General features: G+C 40.8%; 1 protein-coding gene across 1 annotated transcript; it reads left to right on the top strand.

The window, feature by feature from the left end:
• Window positions 1–426: 426 nt before the first annotated feature.
• Window positions 427–22402, top strand: wnt9a (wingless-type MMTV integration site family, member 9A). Its single transcript, XM_086173126.1, has 4 exons — window positions 427–553; window positions 14251–14510; window positions 15606–15868; window positions 18601–22402. The coding sequence occupies exons 1-4, from the start codon at window positions 462–464 to the stop codon at window positions 19141–19143; spliced, it is 1158 nt and encodes a 385-aa protein (XP_086029252.1). The 5' UTR covers window positions 427–461; the 3' UTR covers window positions 19144–22402.
• Window positions 22403–23793: the final 1391 nt, after the last annotated feature.

Raw genomic sequence — 23793 nt, 5'->3', positions numbered from 1 at the left:
CAAGTGGAAATGAAGTGGAGAGTCATACTTGAGGTAAACAACTATTCCATCATGCAGATGCAGGTCAGCTCGGGCTGACTTCAGTTTGCACACACACGCCAACGCACGCATTTGCGCGCACGCACACACACACACACACACACACACACTCACACACACACACTCGCACACGCGCGCGCGCGCACTGACGATGTGGTGCTGCAGAAGTCCACAGAGAGGCAACTGTTAGGCCAATCATAAATTAAGACGAGTGAGAACATTTATTTGTTTGAGATTTCTGAGAGCGGCTTGTGAATCTGCTCAGTATGTGTTGTCATATTACCCCCCCTTCTCCCGTGCCCCCGTCCCCCTCGATGGGAGGAGCGCAGCGCAGCTCTCTGTATAAGAGGTGTTGGACGTTCAACAGATTTTACACAGCAACTCAGGAGAAACGAAATGATCTGCCCTGGAGCCGCAGCAAAATGCTGGATGGACACCTACTCCTGGGATGGTTATCGTTCACACTTGTAGTGTATCTTCTCAACTTCCCTGAACCGACCGCGGCATATTTCGGGTAAGGACTGACAGACATGAGCACGCTGCTTCTCTCATTGATTTGATTGGTTCCTTGAAATACCAGCAACTTTTTTTTTTTCTTTCTCTTAAATTTAACTCTAAAAACCCTGCATGCAATGTCTATCTATCCGCATTTCTAATCAAATCACACCTTCTGGGTTGCTTTATTTAGTTAGGCTTTCATTATCTTTGCTAAAGAAGTGGGGGTCAGCGGAGAGTCACTTGGCCGCTCTGCGGCCTCACACCTGATGACTGCTGCAGGCTCTCTTGGTCTGCACTTAGTCCGGTCTCAGTGAAGCTGCTGGTAATTGCACATTTTGTAATGCGCAACAACCCGTGCATGCACAAGCTACAAACACAACTGCAGCCCGTGGCATCCTAAAAGTTGTCCGATCCATTCTTTCCTGGACAATTGCGCACCCGCTGTAAATTGATACCCGGGTCACTGGAATGGCAGGTAGCGGTCGTGTGATTATTTTGCTGAAACACTTGTAAAGTCGTATCCTCATTCGACTCTGAAATCAGCCGCTGAGCGAAAGGTGAGTATATATGCCTCAGCCTCAACAGCTGGTAACAATAAAGCAATCTGACTGACTGAACTGGTGGCCGAAACGTCTGCTCAGCTTGCAGAGAAAATTCCCCCATCCAGCATAAACATCACACAACTCTGGCAGGGGTTTTCTGCTGCCTCCATCAACTTTAAAAAACACTTGGAACTCGTGTTAGGAAATTAATCTTACATTTTTTCTTGTGTTTCCAGAATCGTGCCATATACACAATAATGTTTAATTAGAAAGAGCATGAGGGTGTATATTTCCAGCTAAGTCATTCCTGGGGAACGCCTTGGGTTTTAGGTGTAGTCCACCATGACCTCTGCTTCAGAGTAGGCTACTAATGCACTGAAGCCGGGATTAACGTAGCTCAATTAGCTTCTAGTTAAAATGTTTGTAGTTTACAGGGCAACGTCATACAAAAGAGGTCAGAGAGTCAGGTGGGAGAGCAGCCGCGTTTCACGATTCCTCTATCTCCGGGAACCCGATAAATCAAAACTTCGATCGAAACGGTGGAAGTTTCATCTCACGCAGACCCAGCGTTGGTTTCCTGTGCTCCATCTACAAAAATGTGTTGGCAGTTGTTAGTGTTCCCCTTGTTGTAATCAGTGCAGTTCTGCTCAGAGATAAATGGCCGTAGACGGGATGAGGAGTGATGACACTTGAAGCTTTTCCAGCTGAGTGAAATTTATGGTAGGTATGGGTGTTGTATACGGTGTTATGTGAACCGTTGTGAGCACAGAAAATGTCCCCTAAGGACCTCTCGGACCTATTGAATTGAGTTTAATCGCTTCTTGGATGAGTCCCAGCGAAGACAAACCGCTCTAAAAATCATATTGAGACTTCACAAAACAACAACAGGTGAAGCACGGAAAGATCAGACATTGCTGGAAGTACTTTTACATTTTCTACATTTCAAGCATTTCTCAATAATGTGTTTGGTGGAATTCGCATCCAGTTTCCCAGGTCTCGGGGCAAATGATGTCCTCCAGGATGTTGCGCTGAATTTTCTGGCACTCTTCTTTGGAAATTGGGCAATGCAAACATGCTGTATTGTACCTGAAATTGCTTCGTACGGTGGAAATATCTTAGCCCTTTTTTGTAAAACGTCATCAGTTCTAATAACTCGGCTCATATGAAACACTTTCTGTCTTAGACTCCTGTCTTTAGAGTCAGTTTAACTCCGTGTTACAAATCTAACCCCAGTTTCTGTTCGTCTCTCCTTCCCTGTTACAAAGTCGCCTTTGGCGGCCAGTGTATGTATTGAGATTGACGTGCCAAATTGGCACTCACATCAGGTTTAATGGTCCTAATGGTAATGCATATTTACTTATTCTGTTAGCATTTGTTTTCAATTCTCGCTGTCAGTCTGTTCTCTATCTGTGGCTTTTTCATAGCAGAGAAACACGTGTTATTACAATACTCCGGATTTATTAATCCATGGCCTGGTGTGGAAGGAATATGAATGAGTGTCAGTGAATGATTTAGCCCTGCAGCTGAGGAACATGAAACATACTGAGAGTCTGCACAGGTGACACAGATACAAAATGTGACTGCGCTGTGGCCAGCTTCCCAGAAACTCGACACCAGTGACACATCGGCTAAGTCCTGCTCAGCTTCGACGGTGGAACATACAGCGCAAACCTGTTCAGATAAATATTCCATGAGCACGAGTCATCCTAGGGCCTCCTGGGTACTGATTTACTCAAAATAGAGGGTCAATGTTGCATACCCAATTTCCAGAGTGCGGTGGAGCGTAAGTGTAACATAAACACAATCTCTCCTACCCATAGTCTGCACAGTCGAGGGTGGGGTGGGATTCCTGGCGTAGTCAAGCACCCGCTTAAATTGTCATCCTTGGCCACAAGAATGTGAGTGCTCATTTCCCTCAGTCTGTTGTGGCAGGTGCTGCTTCTTCTAAATCCGTTATCATTTGAGTTCTAATCAGAGATGTTTCCAGAGTTTTAGTCTCTAAATGTCGTGGAGGGCGGCACCGAGATGAGATTCTTTGTCACGTGTCGCATTTGAAGCGATTTCTCTGCATAGCCGACCCCGTCCGGACCGAGCGTGTTGTCCGAGAGACAAATTTAAATTTGAATTTCGGTAAAAGACATGTGATTCAGTGGTCTTGTAAAACTGCGCCGCATTTGAGTCCGGACACTGAGTCAAGAGTTTGTTTTTATTGAGTTCGTGTGCGACATATACAGGAAAGTAGCCCACAGTCAGGCAAATGGGATATATCAATCAGAGAGGCGGTAATATAGTGTGTTCTATTACAAGCTATTTGATTTCTGCAATATTCCTAAAACCTCTATCAACAGTTTGTTTCTGGAGCAGTGCTGATACTTTCAGATAGTAGTATTGTTTTCATTGCACCATTAAGGGAGGCGGTGTGCCAAAAACAACAGTCTAACAAATGGGATGTGTGTAAATTTACTGAGAAGGAGCAATTTTTCAGTTTGCTGCTGTAAAAGGTTTTTATCACTGCACTGAATTAGTTCCTGGTGTATATCAAATATCAGTGTTTTTTGCGTCTTAAAGGAGCCTCGGCGCAAATCTATAGCCAGTAGTTATTTAAGAGGCTTCATGTAAACATTGCCTTTAGATCTCCCTTCTTTCTCCTCCCCAATAGTTTGCCTGCCTCATGTGCGTGTCGACATCCCCGCAGTGGTTTGCGGGGAGCTTCTGGGTGATTACCACTCATTAGGAGCTGCAGAGTTAGTGTGGGCTCAGGCTGGCGTTGCCTGGCAGACAGTGGTGGCGGGCGTCTAATTACCAGGCTTTAGGGACTGATTACCCCTGACGTGCAGCAAGGCGGGGAGCACCGTTGATAGAGGGATTTCCCAACTTCATAGGATATCCTATGGCTACAGCCACACCTCAAAGGGTATCACTTTACTGTGGTTGCAAGAAGATAGGATTCTGGGTAGTGTGGTGAGATCACGCAAACCTGGAGGCTCTGATAACAGACTACATAGCCTCAGAAAAGAGAGAGCTTGGTTTTCTTTCCGCTTGATACGACTGGATCTGAATTAAGCCACTTTGAATACTCTGCCCTTTTCCTTTCTCTGCTATACCTTCGAATGCCACAGGGTGGTGCCTTGCTTCTGATTGTGCTCAGGGGTCTTCACCTTTGCGACTTATCTAAAGAGAGTGGGGGGAAAAATGTGAAAAGAGGAAAACGCAGTCATCTCTATGTGATAGTGATTCCGAGAGGGACGTAGCTTGCCGCATCTTGTATTTGCAGTCACACTGATGATGTACAGAAAGTGCCTTTAAATCGAAGGAAAAAAAACAACAACTTTTGCGCTGAATTTCTCGCCATTCTTCTGAGTGATGAATTTGATTCAGTGTCCATTTTAGAGATTCAATTAAAAAGGCTAGTACACAGCTTGGTTGCGAATGGGTCAGCAATGTCCGTGGTGGGTTGTTAAGTTGCTCATATCATATCATAGCATGGTCGTGTTTAAGATGACCACGTTTGGAAAGACTTTTAAAATGTGTTTGGCCTGATAACATCAGAAGAATCCAAGTGTCAGCAGTGATCCAGAAACCACGGTGAAGAGCATATTCGATTTTGAAAAGGCAGCAGCTTCAGTGCAGTCCACTAGTCAGCAGTATACTTCATCGGTGGATATTCAGAAGGAAATTCCCATTGATCGACACTAATGTTGGTTAAACTGTACAAACATGATGATCTTTGCAGATGGAGTTGAAGACATGGGCAATTTGCAAAACAGGAAAACTAATATAGGCTCAAGACACTTTTAGCGGTCACATGTTGATGAGATGATGCTAGGAAGTGTGACCACTATGTCTTGTGTTTTCCATCTTATACCACATGCTCTGCCTAGTTTGTGGGCAGAAAAGTAGCATGACACTTTATATGAGCTCAGATTAGACTGGTATTAAAAACATATTGTCTCTTACCCCAAATAAACCCTTGTTGATAACAAAAGTTCTTGTTTTCATGAATTTGTCACATTGTTTCCTATGATAGCCTTTTACCCCTTTTATCTGATCAGTCATCTTATATAAACACAATTGTACCTGGCCTGAAATGCACTAATATTTGACTCAGATCTTTGTTTACCAAATGGGTGTTATTACATTGGATTTATCCATGCCCTATATTTCTCCATAAACCTAAAGTATTTGTTTGAAAATGGACATAACCAGATGAACCCTGACATTAATGCAACCAGTCATGGTTGAGCATAACCTTTTTGATTTGTTTACTTTGGGCAAATAATTGAGCTTTGGTGAGTGTTCCCAAAATACTTGTACCATTGGTGAATATTTGTTTGATGAGGCTTAATGGTGACATGTTCTACGTTTTGCTTGAACACGAATGTCACATCAACTTTTTCAGCTGCATGACTTTACGGCAGGGGAAAACTATTGTTCTGCATCGTAGATATTTGAATTATGAGTTAGGCTGGTTCTTTTAGTAATTAGTAAGAGGAAAACTCAAATCTTTCAGAGTAAATAACTGCTGCTGAAGCATGAGGGATTTTAAAACGGCTTCTGTTTTGTTTTTGAGGTTGGCCTTTGCATGCTTCATCTACATGCTTGTGCCTGTCTGGAAAAAAAACAAACAAAACATCAACTGTAGTGGTCAGTGTCTGGACCCTTTAAAACACATGTCGGATTACAAGACATGAAGTCACAATTTTTGCTCTCTCGCTAAATACGGGTCTTATATTAGTATGTGTGCCTCAACGTGTAAAGTGTGTTGGTACGCTGGTACAGGGCTCTCTGTGCCATGGTGTAGGCTAGAACAGGGGAGTCATGCGGACACTGCTGCTCGCCAAATCTGTGCCAGTCACACAGTGACTATAACTGAGCTGCTGACCTTAGAAGCCATGAGTTCTCACATAGCAGTTAAACCTCTTACCATGCCACACACTCCCATTCCCAAATCCAGAGCCTATAGTCCTACTGCTCAGCTACCAGTGCTTGCATTCACTACTGTGGATTAAACAATTAGGCTGAACAGTGACTTTTTCCCCTTTTTGCATGGGAGTGTGTGTGAGAATTCAATTAGGGACAGCTGTAATCCCTCTGACTTAAAAAGAAAATATTTGCGATGCATTTGAAATATCAAGAGTACATGAACAGTAACTTCACCAGATGAGTGTAATTGTAGAGGGAGTGTACGTGGCTTTTGTGGTTTGTAAATGACCAGAAAGTACAGCAGATGACATAACATTGGGTCATATCCTGTTAAGTCATGCGAGATAGCAGACTTTCACCCTAACACTGTGAATAGCAGTGCTTCTGTTGAGTTACATTCCCACTATGCAGAAATGCTCATTACTCAACTAATAATGACTTACAAAGCCCTGAGCCAGTACCACATTGTTTTCAAAGTCGGTTTTGTCATGTTACTGTATTGTGTCAGTCACAGCTTGTTAGGAGTAGTCGCAATACTCAATGCTTTCAAACATTTACTAATCTTACCATAGCCTCAAGCAAGGTTATTTACTCTTTTCCCTATTTCTGGTTTTAAAGACCTGGAGAATGAGAGGTTTCACATTAGTGGCCAAGAGAAAATTGCTGATTTTAAAATGAAATTCAGTGAAGAATCGCTTCGACAGGGGACTACAGGGGACGGACGACGAAGAGCCAGGAGATCCTTCGCTCCAGAGAGTCATTCAACATTGAATCCTGGTTTCCTCGATTATTCAAAGTTTAAGCAGTAGAGCACATTGTCAGCTATAGTTAGAGTGGGCCGGAGGGAGAACACCACACACACTTGCATTCCTACTACCTCTGGCATGGCCTGGTCTGTGATATACCAGATGGGACTTGGACAGGGTGGTCTGAAGTTCATCCAACATTTCTGAGAAAAACACCCCCCACTACCAAAAAAAGGACCATTTCAATTCTGAGAAAGCAGCAGGAAAAACTGAAAAAGAGAAACAGATATGCATAGCAGGGAGTTAATTTCCCCCCAAATGAACCTTTGTATCTGATTAATACCAGTATCTTTTAATAGTCACAGATAAATCTCCGGTGAGCAAAGTAGTAGTATTTTTTTTTTTTGCATGACATTTCAACTACTCTAGGACACATGTTCATGTCTGTCATTGTCTTGTTTTGGCTATGTTCATAAACAGTGTGGGTTTTGTCTCGATGAGGCTTTGTGTGGAGCCAACAGCTGGGGGGAATGATTGGCATTCGTTTAGAGTCATTGACCACTGGGACCATTGGGAATAGGGGATGTTTGGGAGAAAAAGTGGGAAAAAGGAGGAGATGGGGAGACGGGGGACGGGGGGGGGGGGGGTCTATGATCTGCAAGACACCAGAAAAACAGCAAATTCAGGCTGATGAACAGATTGTAGCTCTTTCTCCCTGGGCGCGCTCAGCCAGGAGTGAGTCTTGTAGGTGTTGACTTAAAGTAGTAAGTGCTTATATGCTTGACCACATGCATGTGCACAGACATGTTTGTGGTAGCATCACACACAAACACAGCCAGCACCTGTTAGACTTGTGAGGGGTGGAAATGATAAACAGACTAACATGTGCTGGTCTTTTTTATCTACAATATATCTATAAATATACATCAATAAGGCAACATCTATAGATTTACTACAGTAATATTGCTCAGTGGCAGGCGATACACAGTCTGTTTCCCTGTGGCTTTGCTATCACCAATATCTGTCATGTTTAAAATGACTGTATTTTAAAAAAAGGGGACACAGCAGATAATTATGTCAATAACGTTGAATGGGTCACTTTGTATATGACCCTGTGGCAACCAGTCCAGGGTGTACCCCACCTTTCAGGGTGTACCCTGCCTCTCGCCCGATGACAGCTGAGATAATCTCCAGCATCCCCCATGAACCCGAGTGGTGTTTTGTTTGTTTTGTCTGTCTGTGCTCGTCACAGATTTTCCATAACAAACACCATGTCCAGACATAAAGGTGTCCATATGTGCACTTGGCACCAACACACCTTAGGCCACAGTTGTTTGATCAACCTTGTGGTCGTATCATCGGACTTGCGGCTGCATGTTCTGGACACTCAGGCGAAGAGAGGGGCGGAGCTGTCAACTGATCACCACCTGGTGGTGAGCTGACTTCGATGCTGGCGGGGCATTGCCGGCCAGACCTGGTGGACCCAAACGTAACGTGAGTGTCTGCTGTGAACATTTGGCCCCTGTAAGAAGGAGTTTTAACTCCCACCTCCGGCAGAACTACAACCATGAGTATTATACGGGCTGTTCGGCCCCTGTTTGATCGGTGTCGGAGCTTGGTCCTCATTACCGGTTGTAAGTTGGACCCATTTTCGGTGAGAATGGGACTCTGCCAGGGCTGCTCTTTGTTGAACCAGGGAGTCAAGGGGATCTGGTTTGGTGGCTGCAGCATCGAGTTTCTGCTTTTTGCAGATGAGGTGGCTCTGTTGGCTTCATCAGGCCATGATCTCCAGCTCTCACCGGAGAGGCTCCCAGGACGAGGATCAGCACCTCAAAATCTCAAAACCATGGTGCTTAATCGGAAACAGGTGGAATGCCCACTCCAGGTTGGGTAAGAGGTCCTGCCCCAAGTGGAGGAGTTCAAGTATCTTGGGGCCTTGTTCACAAATGAGGGAAGGATGGAGCGGGAGATCGGATCGGTGTGATGTCTGCAGTGATGTGGACTCTGTAGCGGTCTGTCGTGGTGAAGAGGGAGCTTAGCCAAAAGGCAAAGCTCTCAATTTACCGGTCGATCTACATTCCCACCCTCACCTATGGTCACGAGCTGTGGGTGGTGACCGACAGAATGAGGTGGATACAAGTGGCTGATATAGGTTTCCTCCGCAGTGTGGCTGGACTCTCCCTAAGAGATAGAGTTAGAAGTTCAGTCATCCGAGAGGAGCTCGGAGTAGAGCCGCTGCTCCTCTGCATAGAGAGGAGTCAGAAGAGATGCCTCGGGCATCTGGTCAGGATGCCCCCTGGAGGTATTCCGGGCATATCCATCTGGAAGGAGACCATGGGAAGACCCAGGACACGCTGGACAGACTATGTCTCCATGCTGGCCTGGGAACACCTCGGGGTCCCTCCAGAGTGGTCCAGAGCAGCTGGACCATGTGGCGGGGGAGAGGGAGTTCTGGGCCTCCCTGCTCCGGCTGCTGCCCCCGCAACCCCACTCTGGATAAGCGGGGGAAGATGATAGATGGATATCTGTATATGTGGCCCTGGAATTGACAAGTCCAGGGTCTGCCTCTTGCCCGAAGGCAGCTGAGATAGGCTCCAGCATCCTCCTTGACCCTGAGTAGGATAAACGGTAGACAGTGCATCTATGGGAACATTTAGCGAATATATTTGATATGATGTGGACATTTCTTTGCATTTTCAATTTGTGTTGACCAGAATGGCCCCTATACTTTGGTTACAACTTATAGCACCTTTTCCACCTTGCTGTTTTGAGGTTAACACTCAATAGCATTCACCTATCCACTCACACACTCACACACCGATAGAAGCACAGCTGCTTATGCAAGGTGGTAACCAGACCATCAGGAGCAGCTATGAGTTCAGTTGCTTGTCCAAGGACACTTTGGCATGCAGACAGGAGGTTCCGTGAATTGAACTGCCACTCTTCTGATTCAAGGGTCTCCTGCTCTACCAACTCTACCACAGCCGCCCCTTTGTTGTACATTCTACCCCTGATCTGTAGACCAAATCCTGTTGAAGGAGAATTTTGACCATTTATGGTCATACGTATATCATGGACTGTCTGCCTTCAGCGGTGTAATTGTGTAAGCTTCATTTAAACTTGGCATCTTCATTCATCCTTTTTTCTCTTCAAGTCAGCTTTAAAATGAATCCTGGCTACAAAGATTTTGTCCAATGTCAAACGACTACAACATTGATTTTGGGGAGAATGAGTCATACAACTTAAAAGAAAAGCAAAATGTGTGTCATAAAAATTACCGTCATGTGTTATATGTTACAGCTTATTAATTGCGTACATAAAATTTGCAGGATTTGGAGCAGAAGTCTGAGAGTTACTGCTTATCTGATGCGAAAGTGCTCTGACTCCATTCTGTCCACCTTAGTGTTGTTTTACTCTGTGAATAATTTTACATCAGATAAAATGGATTTGTTGATAGTTTTCCACTTGACTGGTAGCCATCACCGCAGGGGGAAGTGTACAGGTGGAATGTTTCAATGTTTGACACCAACAGCTGCAACACACATTGAGTTTATGTCCCTCTAAAGTCTGTGAAAGCATCCATGATGCGTCATTCTCTGTCCACAATTCAGAACTGTGTAAAAATGTCAGGTAAATCTAAGAAGAAAAATGAGCCAAGTTTAATGATACTTAAAATTGTACAACGAGTGAATAATCAATTGACTGAGAAATCATTCAGAAAGTTCTCCTCATGAGATTAATCTATACCACATGGCCTAAGCTTATTCCTGTTTGAGTACATGAGTAACAAGTAGCACTTGTGTTCGTATCCAATACACAGAGGAAAACAATTCATTTAGGCCACAAAATATTGCAAGATTGTCATGTGATATTTTATCCAACAAAGAGGTATGGTATATATTCTCTTTTTTCACCATTTCACACCAATTCAATGAAATACAAACAGAATTGCAAGTTGAGGGTCGCTACCAGGACAATAATGTAAACCCTGAGAGGGGGGATAATGGTGAAGTTTCAGGCCTGTCAATGATTTCCTCGAGGGATCACAAAGGCACAAAGGCATTGAAAGGTAAAAATGTATATAAAGTAAATGCCACAGTCAATGGGAGGTGCTGACATGTGGAGAGAGAGAGGACTAAACAAACTCAAGTCTTAGCAAATGATAGACAGTGGAGACAGCACAGCGTGTGACAGATCTTTGTGAGGAGTCTGTCGAGGCAAGTGTGTGAATGGAAAGAGCAAAGCGTCAGGAATTTCATCTCATGTAGAATAATATTGAGTTTTATGGGTTGCTGTTGTACTCTGTGTAATTGGTGTTTCTGTGCCAACCCCTCAAACAAAAACACCTACAGAAAATGGTTCATGATGTTGCATATTTCTCAATGTGAAATAGTAAGTTCCATGTTACATTCTGCTCTTCTTTTTGTTTTAATGACACAAATACCACAAAGGTTTATTGATCAAGAAAGTTTAACTTCCATATGTTAGATGACATATGACCGACTTCAATTATTTTCCACAATAGGTCTTATATTTTGGGAATCCGCAATAATGGTTTTCATTTAATGTTCATCGTGGTGTCATTCATTCATTGTCTAATCTGCTTTCCCTACAATCAGAGTTGAGTTGGTCCTGGAGCTGGTTCCAGCTGCCAATGGGACAAATGGGGGGCGCACGTGGACCAGATTTAGTAGATCACAGGACCACTCATGGTCAAAAAAAAACTTATGAATGTTTTGTTGTGATTCGAACAATTCATGTCAAAACAAACATGTCAGAGTTCATTCTTTGTCATGTTTGTCACAACCAAGTCTCACAACAAAAACCCTCCCAAAGATATAATAAAGATAAATTGACAACTTACCTGTGATTCAATGTTGTTTTAACAGGATCTTTGTCACTTGCCAGAAATGCAGAAATGTGCCTTTTTGTGTAGAAAAAAAGCCAAAGAGACAGTAGCACTGAGATCAGTGTCATGTCATCTTTGGCCCCCATCCAACTCAGCTTTAACAATCTTTTTTGTTTCAGAGAGTTTAGAACGCCCATTCCGATTGTCTTGTTTTGGCAGGCATGAGGGCTTTTAGAAGACTTAATGCTGATACCTGTTACTTTGCATGTCTTACTGAGGAATGTGTATAGCATGTTGGAGGTACATGGTAAATTCAGACCACATTTGATGGCTCGTAGCCAAAGTGGAGTAAGTCGCATTTTGGGCAATGAAGAATCTGTGGCTCATGATTCAAGTTTTATCCATACATCCACTATAAAGTTGCCAGCGTCATGTTTCTCCATGGCCTCAGTTTTTTTTTTTCCCAACGTTAAAACTGACTTGCATTGTTTGAAAGTTTAGCAGAGTTGTTCATTTTATACAGTTTTTCCTTGTGGTACTTGTATATGAAAATGTTCCTAATGTTTTTCTCACATGTTTATCCATCATTTCAACTTCAGATGGCTATGCTGCCATAGAAACCTTTTGGATCATATGTCACTCTTATGTTATATATTGGGTCAGCTGGAATGATTTGTTTTGGCTCTTTGAGCACATATCTTGGCATTGTTAGGACCGTATATTCTAACAAGGTTTGAGAATTGTGAAAATATCACTTGTTTTAGAGACAAATCGTGCTTCCTTTACACACCTCAGACCATAGATGTTTTTGCTCTCTAAGTATGTTGGGAGAGCAATGTCTGTCAAGACACAACTTGCCAAGTTTCCATTTGAAAAATCATAGCTGTCAGACAAGTTAAGAAAAAGCAAACATGCTTCGTAAAAAGGAAGCCATTAAACCAATCTGAAAGCAAAGCCTGATGCCTCCTGTTTGATGTGACTACTTGGATTCACTTCTAGGCACTGAATGTATTAAGACAATATCATATAGCATATGGGAACTATTAAGTCCATTGGTGTGACACTGAGGACTCGAGGGGAAACGTTTCAGTCAGTTATTTGACTTAATAAAACAAATCTTTTGTTAAAGGTCTCTTGTGACTGTCCATAAGAGACATAAGTGGTGACAGAATCTTCTCTGCAAAACAGCCATGGAAGCAAAAATGTAAGAAATGTAGCTCATGAGTCAACACTTCTGGTATTACAATTAGATACCCAGCAGGAGCTCTAAGCCTTTACAAAAATATTGAGGAGGTGTGTATTTTTCCATCGATGCGTTGCTTTTGTTTTCTCCTGTTACTTTAAGATTTAAACACAGTTGTATTTTTTGAGGTTATTTACATGGGTTAAACACTTGGGATGGAGTTCAATGATGCTGTCATAAAAAAATACAACTTGTTCAAAGTGATGAGAAGACACTTATTATTTGAGATATGACATTTACTGGTAAATACATTGTGGCACAACAAAATTGCAAGCGGTATGATAGAAATGTTTGTAGTATCAAATTTTCTTCCCGTAGCACCACATGAGGTGTCAATACAAGGACCAAAGATCTCGATTCTGTGTGTAGCGTTGCACTGGCCCGCAGACCCATGCCTTATGGGAGTTCTGTAAATCCATTTATTCTTTGGTTACGCTTTAAGGGTGTAAAGGAGGCCAGAAATGATACATAATGAACAACTGTGGTGCCAATTCTGTCGGTTCATGTGACCAAAATGGTCACAGCCTGACAGTCATGTCTCCTGTGTGTGTTTATGAAAGTAATGCTCTGCTCTCCCCATCACAACCTCAGAACGCTGGTCATTGTCCCTGCCAGTTATGTGGCAGTCCCTGCTTGTTTTATATACACTTCCCTTAAATAAACTGACACGAGAAGTGTAAGTCCACCACAGGTTATCCTCGTGATATTCAGAACTGGAAATTCTGCTTGTTATATTTCAATGCACAGCAGTGTTAAGATTTTGAATCCTGGACATTTCTATGGGGATTCTGAAATGGCAGTGTAAATCCCATGCTGTGATCATATTTAAATCTATACCGCGTGGCTGTGTGTGAAGCCCTCAGTGTATGATAGCAGTATTAAAAGTATCCCCGGGCTACTGTTTCACATTTGTGTGGTATCGCTGTCACATTGACTAAATGCCATTGTTTAAGATATGTGTCCATCACACTCGCATGCTCTTGTCGTAATGTAATTGTATAAAACTCACAACGCAGTGTTTAATAATGAAGAGACGTGCTGGCCCTTCAGCTTGTTAAGGGTGAGGTCTGAACAGGGACAAACTAATGTGAAGCGCTTTTTGAAAAGAAATAACTTCCGCCTCTGCAGAGAATTTGCTCCAACAGTGACATGCCTACATTGTAGGTTGATCTCAATCTCTATCTAATGTTGAATTACCCGGATCATTAACCACTGAACAGCTGAATTTATTTGAACATTCACCAAACTTTTGAGTATTATCTGCCCCAGATGTGCTTTGGCGCTATTTGTCCAGTATATCTTAGCAACTCTTATTGTGTATCTAAGAAGGCCTACATCCTGAACTTCAGTTTATCAAGATGTATCCCCTCCCTCATTATGTGTCTTTATGTTTGTGTTCTTTTGCCTTAGGTTAACAGGTAATGAACCGCTGTCTATCCTGCCACTGAACTCTCTACCAGAGGAGAACATGGGAAGGGCCCACTTCAAGCTGTGTGACCGACTCAAGCTAGAGAAGAAACAACGCAGAATGTGCAGACGAGACCCAGGCGTGGCAGAAACCCTGAGAGAGGCTATAACCATGAGCGCCCTAGAATGCCAGTATCAATTCCGCTTTGAGAGGTGGAACTGCACCTTAGAGGGGCGCCACAGAGCCAACATACTTAAGAGAGGTACTGACAGATAAGTTGTTACGATGCATTGTCTTTAGCTTTAAGCATATTATTAGGATCATTTGTCGGCCAATGTAACAAACTGGACTGTCAAGGCGGTGTTCATCATTAGGTTTAAATGAAAAGTAAGTCAAGAGTGTCTTTGTCAGAAAACAACACAAGAAAAGGCTGTTAGGCGAAATATTTTTTGACAAATTGTTTTTTTTCCTGTTTTTAGTATTGTTGAGGTTTTTATGCTTATTTCCCCCCCGATTACTTAAGTAATGCTTGCTTTTGTAAGCATGGGATTTACTCGTGTTTTTGAAATATATACATTTACTCAAGTGAAAGTGTTGTTTAAAAATATTAAATCATGGTTTATTTCATTTGGGATGTTTAATCAAGCGTATTTGTTTTGATTATTTAAAACATACTACTAGCTGTTTTTTTATCCAAGTCTGACTTGTTAAGTGGTTTGGTCCCCTCATATTACTAGCCTAGAGCAAGGGCCTTGACCTCAAATGCTTTATAAGCAGTCTTATCTGCTGCTTCCTATTGGCTGCCATGTGTGAGTGTATGTTATGTGATTGTGCTAGGGCTGTTTCTGACCATTGCCCTCAGCGAATGTTTTGTTGAATAAAGATAAAGTTAAAGAAACGCCACTTAAAAGCCAGTCTTATCATGCCACTTATGGCATCGATTACAGTCATAGCCCTGTGATCGAGTGGCCACTGGTCCTAGGTGTACCTTTCCTCTCGCTGGGTTTGACTCCTTTTCCCTGTGTGCATGATAAATATAGATAATGAATGACTTAATTATGTTTGCCAATAACAGATTTCCGAAATGAAAAAATAAAAAGTGAATGCAGCTAATACATCAAATAAAAAACAATTCAGCAATGTGTCAAAGTTACTTGTTAGTGCGGAAAGAAAATCTTAAGTCTGTTATGTCGTAATTCAGCCTGTTTTTAATCTTGCAAATGAACAAAGACATAATTGATAAGTTATTCGAAGAAAAAAAGTGTGAAATTGAGATAAGAGTCATTTCTTATATCATAGAATTTTTTTTTTGGTCTTGCTTTCCTGTAATTTGTAAATTCTCCATTTAATTTCGCAGGATTTAAAGAGACAGCCTTCCTGTATGCCATTTCCTCAGCTGGCCTGACTCATGCCATGGCTAAAGCTTGTAGCGCAGGAAGGATGGAGCGCTGCACATGTGACGAGGCCCCTGACCTAGAGAACCGTAAGGCATGGCAATGGGGCGGCTGCGGTGATAACCTCAAATATGCCAACAAGTTTGTTAAGGACTTCCTGGGCAAACGCTCTAATAAAGATCTCCGTGCTCGTGTGGACATGCACAACACAAATGTGGGCCTGAAGGTAAATATGAAGAATGAACAAAGGCTGATTAGGATGATGACGGATAATTGTCGACAGATATTGATAAAATGTGAAGCAAGATTCTCCAAAAGTATTTTTGCACATTTGCATCAAGAAAGTTATTCGAGTCTTTTAAATGAAAGACAGATCCAACCACCATGTAAAATGTGAAAGGAACACCCTTAATCACAAAACCAATAGATATTAACACACATTAATGGTTCCCTTAGCTGTCTAGTGGTTTCATATGTTTTATCTTATTCATTTGAATTTGCAGTGTTATTCTTTCAGTTTAGTATGACTGTTCTCATCTTGTTATGCAGTTTGCTGTGGTAAAGCAAGCACTGAAACCACTGAATTCAGATGTCTGGTAAGACATTTGCCATACAAGCATGTTTAAAACTCTTTTATAGCTTGTTATCAAGTGGATAACAATGAAACCACAAGACAATTAATGTGTCATTGACATTCCTGGAATGTGTTTGGCTTTTAATTATTTATTGTCACGTTCACAATCCTCCTTGTTGGCATCAGAGTGTCAGCGAACACAGGATAAGCTTGCATTAGTGGAATCAAAATGGCCTTCTCATGGCCTCCAAACAGACCAGAACAGACAAACTTGGATTTTGTAACCAAGAACCCAAAAAGGCAACCTTTGAACCTAAATTCTTTCTCACACATTGTGGTTGTGGAATGAACATCAAGTTAACATGGAGTGTAGGTTTTACCAGTATGAGAATGTGTAGAGTACGTTGGTGCTACAGTTATTCTGTATGATGGACACAAACTCCCTATTTTCCCTTGAAATCATGATTTTTCATTGACTCATAGTCAATAACTTTGACAGGAAAAGCAGTGATAGCAGCTGATAGTATATTACAATAACATAAAACATAAAAGCAAGCTTTGATTGAAGAGGCAGCTGAAACATCTTCATAAAGGCCTTAGAAAGTTTAAAAAAACAACTTGTGTGTGTGTGAAAATACAGTAAAGCAGTTATTTAATTGCAACATGTGTATTCCATCTGTTACCTTTTTATTGCAGCAATAATTTTAACCATTGAAATGAAACAGTTTGAGTAATACGCCCTTGATTAGACAACACTCTTCATAAGACAAGTTCAGATGGGGTTGATTTTGAGTCACAGTCATAAATCTGTCATACACTGTGGGAACATTTTCATTACAGTCTGATACAGGTAAGGTTACACAATGTAGATAAATAGCTTGTGAAAAGCGCTCTATCCCAGATATACAGCTTTACTGTATCTCCACTTTTGCTTTTGTAATGGTGAAAATTTAAACATTAGGGCCTCTCATGACTGGTCTCAAATACAAAACATATTGCCCAAATATATTCTAAAAGTAAGTCAATTTGGATAAAAGGGAAAGAGGTTTACTTTGAGCATGGAGTTTAAAGCACTGTATGAATGATGAGCAAGTTCCTGTGTTTTCAGTAAATGTGAAAAAAGGATTAATATTAAAAGCTACTGCATATTTGTTCAAATTAGTAAAGTGCTCATTTTTCAAGTTTTGTTTATGCTCTCAGATTAGATTATAGCCATGGCAAAACTCAGAAATTGGTGTATAAACATGGGTATTTGTTTGGCTTGGGGGAAGTTTTAATAGTAAATATGGAATGGCAATCCTTTTTTTCAAAGCAAGTCAAAACAAGCTGAAGGTCTGCAATCTTTTACTGCCATTTTCATTTTACTTTCCAAATGAATTATAGCCGAGGCACACTTCCCAAATGTTAGCAGACACGAAATTGGTCTCCCAAACGATTAATTCATGCTCCTCCTTTTAAGCTCGCCTCTCCAAAATGCAGTCTCTCAGGAGATTTAACTTGTGATAATAGATTTACAGCCCGAGGTTCACCCCCCTTCCTATTTTTGATTTGCACATGTAGTTCCTTGTTCCACATTTGGGATGTATTCCCAAATGAGGATGGAACTGGAATGTGCTAGCCTCCGCAGCCCCCCGACATTTAAAAGCTGACCTATCAAATTTTCTTGACCTGCTGGTGTGATGAATATGCACTTCCTGCTCTCCGATCTCTTTCACAGTCTTACAAAAGAAATGTAGATGCTTTCCAAATCTCATCGAAGACAATGTGTTTTTGTCATTGATTTGCACACATGCTGCTTTTGGACATGCCTTCTGCAAACTGGCTGTTAAAATAGTGTGATGTGGTCTTCAGCTCAAAACTTGCATCAGTAACTAAATACGAAATTTATGGACATATAGTTTTTGTCTGTAATCCTTTTGATGAGACAGGTTTAGGATACTATAAGATTGGCTTGCACATGCCTGGGTTGCCTTGTGAAATAAAAATTTAGAATGAAACTCCAACTGAAATGTCTCATGTCTAATTGTCTTTATGTATAATTGTTCGTATGGGTTTCACCGATCAAAAAGAGATTCTTAGCATTTCCCCTACCTCTTATCAAAACAGTTGATGAGTTTAGTCAAGACATGGCCTGTGGTTGTGTTTATTCGTATTGAACTACATAACAAAATATTCACTGCTGTTCGAATGAAGTCTTTGACAAAATCGTACATTGTTTTCATTTGACTTGCTTTGATGTTATGTGCAGTAAGTAAAACCATCTGTTATCATTGTCACTGTGGCAAGTATTGCTTACAAAACCAAGGCACATTAAATGACATGGCTTTCATATATTCCTTTAGTGTTTCACAAGATTTAATGACATTTTATTGTTTATTACCCAGGTAATAAAGGCTGGAGTTGAGACCACTTGCAAATGCCATGGCGTTTCTGGCTCCTGCACCGTCCAGACCTGCTGGAGGCAGCTGCTGCCCTTCCATGAGACTGGCAAACAGCTGAAACAGCGCTATGAGACCTCTGTCAAGGTTGGCAGCTCTTCCAATGAGGCCACAGGAGAGGGAGAGATCTCGACAGGCCGTAGCCAACAGCAGCAGCAGCAGCAGCAGCAGCAGCAGCAGCAGCAGCAGCAGCAGCAGCAGCAACAGCAACAACACTTGCCTGGACCCAATGACCAGATTCCCCGTACAATGGACTTGCTTTACATCGAGGACTCGCCCAGTTTCTGTCGACCCAGCAAGTATTCTTCAGGCACAGCGGCTCGCAAATGCTACAAGGACAGGAATTGTGACGCGATATGCTGCGGGCGAGGCCATAACACTCAAAGCAGGGAGGTGACCAGGCCTTGCCAGTGTCAAGTGCGCTGGTGCTGCTATGTAGAATGCAAGCAGTGCACACAAAGAGAGGAGGTCTATACCTGCAAAGGGTAAACCCATCAACTTTCAGCGATTGGATGAACAAGCGGAAGACGAGGATTCATACATTTCTCCTTTACCAAGGTTTTGCTCCAGCTGTCAGAACAGATTTCTGCGATCAAAGAAGAGCAGGCCTTACAGAGAAGCAATAAGCACTTTGAGGGATTTCTGTGGGTTAGTGTCCAGAGATCCTGTGTTATGGTGATTTAAAAGCCTCCTGGGTTCAGACAACTGGGTGAACATCTCAAGCTTTTTGACATGACGATGCCTTGAAGAGAGAAGCTTTTATTTTGCTATTAAAATATCAGATCGCTTCAAAACGAAATAGAGTTTAGTGTGTAGTTTATGTGGATCCAATACAAGGACAGTAACGCTGGCAGTCTGGTTTCAGGGCCCTGCCCAAAGAAGACAGGATTGTGTGTGTCTGTATTTGTCTCTATTTTTAGAAGTGTTTTAATGTAATTCCATGCTTGATGGTGAGGAGGAAGAAGATAGATAAATGACTCCTATGGCAATGAAACCATATTCAGAGACTGCTTAAAAGACAGGGTGTAAGAAATACTCTACAAGCACATATTCACACTCGCACACATTTTGTTTGCATATGTATGTACAAAGATTCAGTTATATTATATAAGCCACTTATCTAACTATGTTAAAACAAACCACTAACCACACAAATATAATTTTGTTTGTGTGCTCTTACTTTTGTTTTTTTCCTGATTCATTTTGACAAGGCCCTTTGGAAAGCAACACCCTTGTGTTTGTTGTCTTGCTTTGGATAATTTATAGATCCTTTGGGACTACTCCTCCAACGGGAGAAAAAAAATCAAATTTTCTTTTTTAAACTTTTTTTTAAAGAATATGATATGCAGCTGTTAGCTGTTATTGTATTAATCGTAAATAACTAAGCCTGCCAGTTTAGGCTATTCTCGGCCTTGAGCGAACCAATGTTCAGGGAATAACTTTAACCACTATTGCTATTTGGATAAAAAAGAGAAATAGCACAAACAGAAATACTATCTATCCAAGCTAGAGATGACGGTGGCCTTGATGTTTCAGCCAACATTAGTGCAGCAGGTGATCATTTTAGCGATCCTTGTGTGACTCATATATGAAAAAAGAGAGAAAAAGGTGGAGCTTAAATCCACTCATCGTTTTTGTCCGTCTGAATACTTGCAAGTTGTAAAGAAAACTGTGGATAACTGGAGGAATGTAGCCCCCCACCATTTCAAATCCCCTCCTCTTTAGCTGCCACAATTTGATTGAGCCATATTCGACATGCAGCATGTACAGTAGCAGCTACATCGGTTGGTCCATACAGTGTGCAGCGGAAATGTAACTTGACAAGTCTGCAGCGTTGCTCAAAGTGAAGATAAATGTGCATGCCATGTAGTAAATACATATTTAATACAACTAATATTTCTGTAATTCTTTGCAAATGGAGAAAGTTTTCTTCCCACTGTAATTAAATAGTTCATTAGCTTTGTCACATTTTATACATGTTCCATGGTAGAAAGTGACACAATTGATACAAAGCAGTATATTTAACCCTGCCACGCAAATATAATGATAGTATAAGACAATGAGGATGGCTTTTCTGTGAGACAGGCCTCTGTACACAAACATAGTAGACATCAATTCATCGTACTCTCAGCACTTAGCTTCTGGCAACTTGTGTTTCAAAGTATAAGATATAGGACTTTCATATGCCTTGATTTTAGATGGGTGTGAATTAACTACTGAGTGAGGGACCCAGCTTTGTATTATTGCATCATTCCCGCACTGAACCCCAAAGCCCTTTTAAAGTATTTAAAAAAATCTGTATTTATGGATGTAGTGCTGTGCAGACTCTTGTTGTAATGTAAATAGCAAAGGTTTCCTCTCCTGTGGCAAAGAGACAAAAGTGAAGCACATGTTCAACTATCACAAGACAGTCATACAGAAATTGGTTGCAATAAGAAGCTCACCTTGTTTCAGCGCACATCTGCTGAAACAAGATGGTCAGAGATTGTAACCAGAGATACTGCACCAAGCCAAGCATCCTTAAAATGGCTTTTGCCTGTAACAGATGGTTTAGTTTTAAAGATTATAATCACAATATTTGGAATCAAACCACCTTTCTCAATAGCCAAATCATGCTTTAGGAAGAGAGCCTTGCATGAACTATTTGTCTTAGGGAGGAATTTGAAGCATTTTGATAAGAGGAGGCATGCCAAATAAAGACTGGTCAAAACATATACATAGAACTTTGCACGCTACATGGAAACCATAATAGCTATGCTGAGACTCAAAGCATAAATGTCTGCTTCCCACAGCTTTTGGTATGTGTGTTCTCAACATACTCCTCAGTCCAAAAACACTTGGGTTCTCTACGACTGAATGATTCAAAACAGCAATGACAAGAATAACAATGCTCAATGACTACATTTTCGTTTCTTTATAGGTTGTATATAGGCCGAGAATTCCTACCAAGTATGAGGAGCATGATGCAGCAATAAGTCCGCTTTTGGATGTTGTCATACGTGTCCAAATTAACAAATTCAAAAACCTGCACTGTTTAGTTGTCAGTGGATCATGTACAAAATTCATTTTGTAGTAAAATAAAAGATAAATTATTTTTTAAATATATTATGAGCATGTGTTTAGTGTAAATAACTTCAAAACAGATTTTTTTTATTTTGTATTTTTTACTCTGTTTTTTTCTGTTTTTCATTTGGATGCCCCCCCCCCCCCCCTTTGGGGCAGTGGCCTCAGTAAGCAGTGTATACGTCATATTCATTTCATGTCTAAACACTTGTTATCGAAGCACTAACAAATCCTAACAAATTTAGAATCAACTCACCTACTCTTCATGTGCATGATACTTCTACTTAAGAGAATTCAAATAAATCAAATTCATCAACAATATTTTCATAGGATTTCACCAGTTTGTATAATCTATTTTCCAAGAGACCTGTTGCCTTTGTAATGTTGGTTATCACAATATGGCATGAACTGATATTATTGCTGACTATGTAAATTTCACACACATGTACTTTTTGTTAGGATTCGTGCTGTGCTTGTAAAACAAAGATACAAATACATACCGAACATGTTTTGTGCATTGTGATGATACTATACCCTCAAAGCTTTGTCCATTTTCACTTATTCATGTCTTATGGGAACCCTAAATTATTTTCCTCTACCTCATGTGTATAGCTTGTAGGCATAAACAGATCACAAATGACTGGTAAGAATGTATTTAAGTTATTTAACATCTTTGTATAACAAAGGCGAAAAAAATCTGAAATAAATGAATTTTTAAATTATTTCAAGTGACTGATTGTATTGTTTGGTGGCAATTGGATCACTGAGTCTGCCAGGTGGATCACCCTTAAGATAGCTAGATCAACCAATAAAATTATCATCTATTGTAATTTGACCTCATATACTTGTTAGTAGTGCTAAAATGATTGGAAACAAATAAGTAGTTAAAGCGGATGGAACCAAGTCATCAGTGATTTTTTACTGATAAAATCAGTGCCAGTGGAAAGCTAATAAAGCTTTTTATCATCAAGCATTTGGAATTTAATTTTCATGTTTAAAGTTGAACAGTAAAAAGTTTAAGACTCATAACAAGCAAACATAAAATATGAATAACTCATCTTGATATTTTAAATTCTTTACAGAGCTTCATTTTTGAATAAATAATTCAAAATGGATACATTCAAACGGAAATATCAACTGAAACATTCTGCCAGTCAGGCTTAAGTAGACAGTTTTAACACAAAGAAAAATCTCAGGCACAAATTTGGAGAAGAACAAAAGTAAACCTTTTGTAAGAGAACGATAAGAGATGTCAAATAACATTATCGGAAAAAAAAAAAAACACTATCAGCATTTTGATTTTTAGCTCCTCTAATCCACGATTCTGGAGTTTGTGTTGACTAGGTCTGACCGGCTGGCTTATTGCATGTTTCTTTCTGTGTGTTTGTGTGTGTATGTGTGACTGTGTGTATTTACGTGGACATTTCTCTGTGTCCATGACAACTTCAAAATTAGTAGTCTGAATGGGGAGTATTCATTAAAAAAAAAATCTTGGCTTGCTCAGATGAAAGGTAAATTTGAATGGTGCTGCAGGTAAGATATGGCAAGAGCTGAATGTAATTGTCTCAGTTTAGGGTCAGTACAAAGTCACAAAAACCTCCCACAAATCCCTCATTGTAATTAAGCACCGTCATTAAACGTGGAAAAAATGAATCCGATACAGACATTTCTGGATATCCATACACGATCACCATCTCTTTGTGACGCCATTTTATAATGGAATATGAAGTGATCATCAAGGCCTGCATTATATTATTGCCACAGCACTAATGTTTCTCCATGATGTCAAACTCAGTTACAATGAAACTCCTTTTTCTTTTGGGTTTATATTGATAACTGAAAGTAATGTATCTAAATCAACAAACATAATTCCCAGGAAATTTCAGGGTATTCCCTTTCACTTAGCAAGTTTATGAATAACTTGTTGCCTCATCGTTGACATTGCAGGGTTCCACCAACCCAATTGATACTCTGGAGCCCTCAATAAGAACCTGAATATCAGTATCAAGAATGCAATGCAATTACTCACAATCTACATTAATACCTGAAATATCAATAGAAAAGCCCTCGATATCC

Source organism: Fistularia commersonii, chromosome 25, assembly GCF_037954325.1.
Source record: "Fistularia commersonii isolate RoL2024-O1a breed Wild chromosome 25, RoL_Fcom_v1.0, whole genome shotgun sequence".
NCBI lineage: Eukaryota > Metazoa > Chordata > Actinopteri > Syngnathiformes > Fistulariidae > Fistularia > Fistularia commersonii.
The sequence above is the reverse complement of the archived record's forward strand: the minus strand, read 5'-3'. Positions and strand labels throughout refer to the sequence as shown.

What these genes read in the sequence shown, in the direction of transcription:
- wnt9a (XM_086173126.1), top strand. Translation starts at nt 462, where the DNA reads ATGCTGGATGGACACCTACTCCTGGGATGGTTATCGTTCACACTTGTA. An exon ending in CCGACCGCGGCATATTTCGG is followed by an intron (nt 554 to 14,250) that starts GTAAGGACTGAC and finishes CTTTTGCCTTAG; the next exon opens with GTTAACAGGTAATGAACCGC. An exon ending in ACACAAATGTGGGCCTGAAG is followed by an intron (nt 15,869 to 18,600) that starts GTAAATATGAAG and finishes TTTATTACCCAG; the next exon opens with GTAATAAAGGCTGGAGTTGA.